We start from the raw sequence: 7,364 nt of genomic DNA, 5'->3' as shown, positions 1-7,364 counted from the left end.
GGTTGAGGGGGTTCCAGGGGTCCCCAGTTAAATGACATGACAGAGCCTTTTACTCTGTTATAAGTAAAAGGCCTGTGTTCAAATTGTTACTTGAGTAAAAGTACAAAAGTATTGGCATCAAAATACTTAAAGTATCAATAGTAAAAGTACTAAAATGTTTGAAAATAGCAGATCTACAAGCTCACAACACGGCGCCAATGCAACACGTTGTGAGCTTGTAGATCTGCTATTTTCATTATAATTTATATCTGCAAAGTAACTAAGTATAAAGTTTTCAAATAATTGTAGTGGAGTAAAAATACATTATTTGTCTCTAAGTTGTAGTGGAGTAGAAGTAAAAGTATTGAGAATGGGAAATACTCCAGTAAAAAAAAAATACCTAAAAATGTTACTTTAGTACAGTGAGTAAATACACTTATTCACTTTACACCACTGTGATCTACAAGCTCACAACACGTCGCTTTGTGACGCGTTGTGAGCTTGTAGATCTGCTATTTCCAAAGGATTTTATACACATGATAACTTGTAAAATGGGACATTGTGCATAATGAGTACTTTTACTTTGAGTACTGAAGTATATTTTGATGCCAAAAAATGAAAACCCTCCTACTCTATTCCCATTGCCTGAGAGACAAGAGCCTGCGGTGATTGGTCGTGATGGTTTCCCTGACAACCGATAAAACCTGCGCTCATTGGTCGTCCCTCAGAACACACCCCCGTGTCCTGTGCTCTCATTGGTTGCATGACTCCAGCGCATGGGATAACCACCTCAGCAGGAAAACCAGCGGGCAAATTGATTACTGTCTAATCTGCAGCAGCTGTGACTGAGATTGTCTGTGGGAGACGTCGACAGAACACAGAACAGCAAAAAGAGGTATGTTTATGCATTTATAATTATTTAGATCACGTCTGAACATTAATGGTTGAGAAATAAAGTTGTGACTCAACATATGCTGCACATAATGTAAGATTCTGTTGGTTAGTTAGCCTGTAGTGTAACAGGTATTTCCTTGTAAACACAAACCGTTTGTTTGGACGTTTTAAAAGACAACATGCTATTAAAACCAAAGTATCTTGCCTTTTGTATATAGAATACATAGGTGTGTGGCCTTTTCTACTGTTTATCATGAAGTTGCCTCGATAATCTATATTTATTTTACTTATATTGCAGGGCTTTGTAGGCCAGGGGGGACTTTTAATAAGCAAGTCAAAGGTAAGGTTCCATTGGTACACTCTTGAGTTACTGACACGTAAGGGTCCATTTGGTTCCATTTGTACACTGTGAGTGTACACATGTAACCAAATGGACCCTGACAGGTCTGTAACTGACAGTATACATGGAACCAAATGGACCCTTACAGATCTGTAAGAGTTACAGACCTGTACGGGTCCATTTGGTTCCATTTGTACACTCACAGTTACAGATATGTAAGGGTCCATTTGGTTACATGTGTACACAGTTACAGATATGTAAGGGTCCATTTGGTTACATGTGTACACTCACAGTTACAGATATGTAAGGGTCCATTTGGTTCCATTGGTACTCTCAGAGTTAAAGGCCTGTAAGGGTCCATTTGGAATCTTGAGGGTCCCTGCTGAACCCCACCTGAGAACCACTGTACATTTAATGTGTTGGTTCTTAAAGTGGGTTTCTAGAGATGGTTCCTCCAGGTGTAAATACACTTCTCTTGTGGGGTTCCTTGGCGCACAACCTTTTCAAATCTGAAGCCAAATACAATTGACATGGAAATCTTTGAGAACCACTGATATGATATAGCTACTTATAACTTATTTTAAGGTGAATTGTAATATGACAACTGTAAACATAATTAGAGTTTGAATATACTGTATTGTTAGTTAATCAAACATTTCTTTCTTTGCAGGGCTGTGATTGTCATTGGTTGTATGACTCCAGCGCATGGGAGAAGTTCATTACTGTCTGATCAGCAGCTGTTATTTTCACAGCAAGTAAGTTCAATCTGGTTGATTCTGTTGCATCTCTGCGCTATCTTTTTCCTTGGTGTGCTAATAATCGTTCAAACAAGGCATATATATCATCAAAGACGTATTTGACTATCTGTCAGGACTTATCTAACTTGACTGCGTGACTCATTTACGCTGCACCGCACACACACCGCGTTTAGATGCGAGTGAGCAACAGGCATGCTGTCACTGAAATATGGACCGTGGTGACAAACGCTCTAAAGTGTGGCTTCACTATAGCCTTAGATCAAGACTATCGTATATGTATTTTATCAAATCTGACTTTTACTTTCGTATCTACGAGAGTCTTAGTGACCACACCCCCAGTTTGCCCTGAAATGTCACCGGTAAAACCTGGAGCTGTATGTCTCCAAACATGTAGAAATGCAAAACATAAGGTGCTTGCCCCAAATGTTAAGTAGGTGTCCAGAGTATTTGTGCAATGTATTAGTTCATATTTTTCAATAAAGAAGTGCTTTAATCCCATCTGTGGCCGAACGCCATTCCCCCCCCTCGTTTACTTCCTATTTACATGTAAATTGTGTAATTCCGGCTTTCACTAGATGCGCCACGTCACTACCGCCGATCTACAAGCTCACTGCCTTTTTAAAAAGGAGGAAAAAAATTAAAACGTGCAGCTCACTGTATAATCCACAAATGAATCGACTGTTGGAATAAAGGCGAGGATGTTACTCTATTCATTAAATGTCTTAAATTGACTAAGGCTTAAAAGAATAAAGTTACTTTATTCTTGTGTAAATATGTAGATGCATTGTTGTTTTTTAAAATGTATCTTCTCTCTCTTCCCCTTGCTCCATCTTCTTCCCTTTCTTTATGGAAATACACCCACTGTTTTACACCTGCAAACCTGTGATGTGATAAAGCTTTTCTCATTCTCATAGGTGTTGAACCAAATCTGCTGCCATTAGCTGATACCCAATCCCTAGAAAACCTGGAGGAGCGGCTACAAAATAGCCCCGACCTCAAAATCCAACTGGTAAGAATTTCAGTTCTACTCGGGGAAGACACACACACAAAACCCTTTTTGTTTGTTGTTTAATGCTAACCCTTATCTTAAATTGGCTTCTAACAGCTTTGCTGGGACATACAATATAGAATTGAGAAGCTAATTTAGTCAATCATGAAGGAACACTGCTATTCTATAGCTACTGCTATTTTTTAAAGAATTGTGCAGTAAGTGATTTTGTTTATTAAAAGATAAACATATCTATATTCGGATGGCAATAATTACTATGAAGTGTTCAGTAACAGGGGTCTCCCTGTCTCTCCAGGTGTTTAGTAAACAGAACATGCATGTTATGGTCAGATACCAATGTTATCCAATGAGAGATGACTCATACAGGATAAACAAGTGAAATTGGAAATGATGACACAAAGAAGTGAGCAGTAGCAGTACTCCAAGTCTTTCGGGTGACTGAACTCATTTCGGCTGCTTGTACCTGTGACCTTATGCTTTTGGTCATGACCCACACTTCAGCACAGAGCACATCATCCTTAGTTCCAAATTCTTGTTCTAAACAAAATTGATTTATTTTCCCTTACTGTTTTATTTACCGTTGCACTGAGAATTAAGACACATTACTAAAGAAACATTCTCATGATTGCTTTGATTTCAGGTCTCCAGCGTCAGGTGGAGGTGGGGGCAGAAGAGGCCGAGACAGGGGGTTCTCAAACAGCTCCAATGCAGAGTGAGTCTTGTCTAGAAAGATGGTGTGTTTACATTGATACAGTTCATTCTGGAATAGGGGTCTTGTCTGGCCATTAATAACTGAGCTTAAATTATCTTAAATTCCAAGTTCTTCTTCTAAACAATATGGATTTGTTTTTTCTTTTTTTTCCCTCCAGTTTTCCTTACTGCATTTTATTTTATTTATTTATTTTTTTTACCGTTGCACCGAGAATCAAGCCCCATGACTAAAGAAACATTCTGATGTTTGCTTTGATTTCAGGTCTCCAGCGTCAGGTGGAGGTGGGGGCAGAAGAGACCGAGACAGGGGGTTCTCAAACAGCTCCAATGCAGAGTGAGTCTTGTCTAGAAAGATGGGGTGTTGGGGTGTTTACGTACAGTCAGTCCGGAAAGTATTCAGAATCCTTCACTTTTCCTACATTTTCTTATGTTACAGCCCTATGAAAAAAGTATTTTTGAATATGTTTCCACAAGTTTGGCTCACATATTTTTGGGTAGTTTTGACCATTCCTTTTTGCAGAACAGCTGCAATATATGCCAGCTTATGTTCAGCTAAACAAAGTAACGTTTTAATTCAAATATCAACTTTAACGATCGGACCAACATCTAGGCTAAACATGTCACGTTTGATCTCTTCGCAGAGCATCAGTAGAATAATAAGTGGCTGAGCTCATCAGTATTAGTGTTGGGTCGATAGTCAAACTAGGCTATAGATTTTAAGATATAATGTCAAATGATTGAATAAATCTAAGATAGTCTAATTGATACTGTACAGTATCAGCGGCGCTATAGACAAATTGTTTCAAACAGGCTGTTTTAGAAACAATTTTACATCAAGTTGTGCAGATGTGAAGGCGAAATATATTGAACTTGCAACGAAAATGAGAAAATCAGATTGATCAGAATAAGAGTAATTAGAGGGGTGTGTTCTAAAATAATAGCCTACTCTACACTGAAGGTATGATAATGACTGCGCGTGCATGAGGACTCCAGTCTTTGAGCTCATGACAAAACACAAAGGTTGCATTCGTTCAGAAAATAATGTTTGATACGAGCTGTCCAGAAGGCTCTCATCCACTGCAATGTATTCACTGAACTTCTGGTAGACGTTATGCCACCGAAAGTGTCATGGCGCATCTCTATGGACGCAACCACGTGATGTATGACACTTCCTTATGAGATTTTCCTTGACGGCTACAAGGAAGTAACACGGAAGTATCCATTATTGTTTTACAATGGGCGGCGACACTACAGGCCAATCAAAGCCTTGTTTTTCCAGGGACTTCTGGGGTTGTTTCTTCAGTGCACTCAGGGCATGGTGCTGCAGCACATCAAGCGCACCGTAGATTCTGTCATGTGACGGGAAAGACCCGCGGTGATTGGCCAGTTTCTCCAAGAAACAAAAATGCCGACCATGTATGCTAATTACTGAGAATGTCCATCGGCCATTGCCGGATGAGGCATCTAGGTATTTATATCTATGCTTGTACCTGTGACCTTGTGCTTTTGGTCATGACCACATCTCATCTTTAGTTCCAAATTCTTGTTCTAAACAAAATGGATTTATTTTTCCTTACTGCGGTTTTATTTACCGTTGCACTGATAATTAAGACACATTACTGAAGAAACATTCTTATGATTGCTTTGATTTCAGGGCTTCAGCGTCAGGTGGAGGTGGGGGCAGAAGAGACAGAGACAGGCGCATGTGAAGGAGCTCCAATGCAGAGTGAGTCTTGTCTAGAAAGACATGGTGTGTTTACGTAGATACAGTTAGTTCTGGGATGGGGTCACGGCTCCAGACGTAACTTTTTCACTGGTGCCACTTAACTTTTCAGTAGGTAGCGCCACCAAAAATTACTTACCCCCCCCCCCCCCCCCCCCCCATATAGCCTACAGTATGTAGGAATTGTGTTTTAATATACTACTTAAGATGTCTGCCAATATTGATAATACGGTGTACCATCACTAGCTTAAGTTTTTAAGTGCTTTATTTATAAAGTACATACAAAGTTCTTTTTACATAGAAAAATAAATACTCCTGGGAAGAGGAAGAGGAAGAAATCGTTATTTACCCAGGGTTCGGACTAAGTTGCAGTAACTTATTTCTTGCCAGACCCTGCAGGATTGTTAATCACCCGGTGATTTTCATACCTAGTGTCGTGTTGGGGAGTCGAACTGGGAACCTCTCGGTAACAAGCCTGACCCTCTTAACCACTAGGTCACTGCATCCCTTGGGTATACAAGCCTAAATAATAAATTCACTTTGATGCTGCGTTTTCCCCCCTCTTTTCTTACACAGGTTTTTATTTATTTACTATTTTACCAATAATTAAGCCACTTGACTAAAGAACAACATTCTTATGTTTGCTTTGATTTCAGGACTCGGATCTCATCAGTTCTGTTCTGGCAATGGCCAGAACAGCATCTACAACAGCCTCGTGGAGGAGGTCTGCCATCTCTGCGTGAACCTTGGTTCTGAGGGAGGTGCGAGCTACGTGGATGAGGGTCTCCTGGTACAGTTCTTTGTGACTCACAGTTGTCACATCGGAAATGTATAATGGACATGATGAGATTTGTTGACTCGGAACGTCAAATTCTGTGAGTTAAATTTTGGCGAGGGAGGACCGTCACTTCAGCAAAAAAGCACTACTTTTTTTTCCAGTTTACAGTTTCTTGTTAACTGCATTGTTCACATATTCCAAATGTTGACTGCATTGTTCATACACGCATTTGCCTCACATGGTTTGCAGTTTAATAATTAAAAAGCAGAAAACTTTTATGCTTGTTTTTATTTTATCTTAGTCAATCATAGCCTGTGTATGGCATTTAGTATGGCTTGATTAAAGGAGAGAGCCTGACTAAAGCACAACCCCCCCTAAATAAGACCTTTGTCACACCCCATCTTAACTTCTACAGTTGACTTTTTTCATAGGTGCTCCTGTTCTGAGATCTTGCCACACCTTCACCCCTAAAATGGGGCATTTGCCCTCCGCTAGTGTGTGCTTAATTCTTGATCTCCAAACTTTTTTTTTTTCCTTCATGGATCATCTATTTACCACTTACTGACATGTTAGGATCAGTTTTTTTGGCCCTTCATACCTGCCATTGATGCAGAATGGATCAGTATTTGCTGCTTTCTACAGGGCGATCCTTCTTCAATCACCGATTATTCTACTGATCCATTCTGCATCAATGGCAGTTCAGTTGGGACAAAAACGGATCCTGACATGTCAGCAGGTGGTAAATAAATGATCTGTGAAGAAAAAAATAAGTTTGGAGAAAGAGAAATGGGCACAATAGCTGATGGCAATTGTCTCTTTAGGGTTGAAGGTATGGCAAGATCTCAGAACAGGAGCATCTATGAAAAGTCAACTGTAGAATGGGGTGTGACAAAGGTCTAATTTGGGGGGGGGGGGGGGTAGTCAGGATCTCCTTTCAGGATTGACAGCTTTGGGCCAGAACATTATGTCCACAGCTGGCCCTGTCCTGGCAAATGTATGGGCCAGCTGTGGGCACAGTGTTCTGGCCCTATGCTGGTGACCCATATCTGGGCCAATTATGGACACATTGTTCTGGGCTAGTTCTGGCCAACCATGCCTAGGCCAAGTATGGACACAGTGCTCTGGCCCTGTGCTGGCCAACCATGTCTGGGCCAGCTGTGGAAACACTATTC

General features: G+C 40.4%; 1 protein-coding gene across 1 annotated transcript; it reads left to right on the top strand.

Annotated features, from left to right (window-relative positions):
- Positions 1–818: 818 nt before the first annotated feature.
- On the top strand, positions 819–6,357 carry LOC311061520 (uncharacterized protein). The gene is made up of 8 exons (XM_084080180.1): positions 819–874; positions 1,172–1,213; positions 1,884–1,968; positions 2,886–2,980; positions 3,621–3,692; positions 3,954–4,025; positions 5,346–5,417; positions 6,071–6,357. Exons 5-8 carry the CDS (start codon positions 3,686–3,688, stop codon positions 6,247–6,249), a joined length of 330 nt encoding a protein of 109 aa, XP_083936306.1. The 5' UTR covers positions 819–874; positions 1,172–1,213; positions 1,884–1,968; positions 2,886–2,980; positions 3,621–3,685; the 3' UTR covers positions 6,250–6,357.
- Positions 6,358–7,364: the final 1,007 nt, after the last annotated feature.

This window comes from Gymnoscopelus microlampas (genome assembly GCF_963454915.1).
Source record: "Gymnoscopelus microlampas genome assembly, chromosome: 15".
Taxonomy (NCBI): domain Eukaryota; kingdom Metazoa; phylum Chordata; class Actinopteri; order Myctophiformes; family Myctophidae; genus Gymnoscopelus; species Gymnoscopelus microlampas.
Note: the sequence above shows the minus strand (reverse complement) of the source record. Positions and strands in the feature narration are given on the sequence as shown.

Bases quoted from the DNA above. Each gene is read 5' to 3' on its own strand.
- LOC311061520 (XM_084080180.1), top strand. The intron at 4,026-5,345 runs GTGAGTCTTGTC...CTTTGATTTCAG, and splicing joins TCAAACAGCTCCAATGCAGA to GGCTTCAGCGTCAGGTGGAG. The intron at 5,418-6,070 runs GTGAGTCTTGTC...CTTTGATTTCAG, and splicing joins TGAAGGAGCTCCAATGCAGA to GACTCGGATCTCATCAGTTC.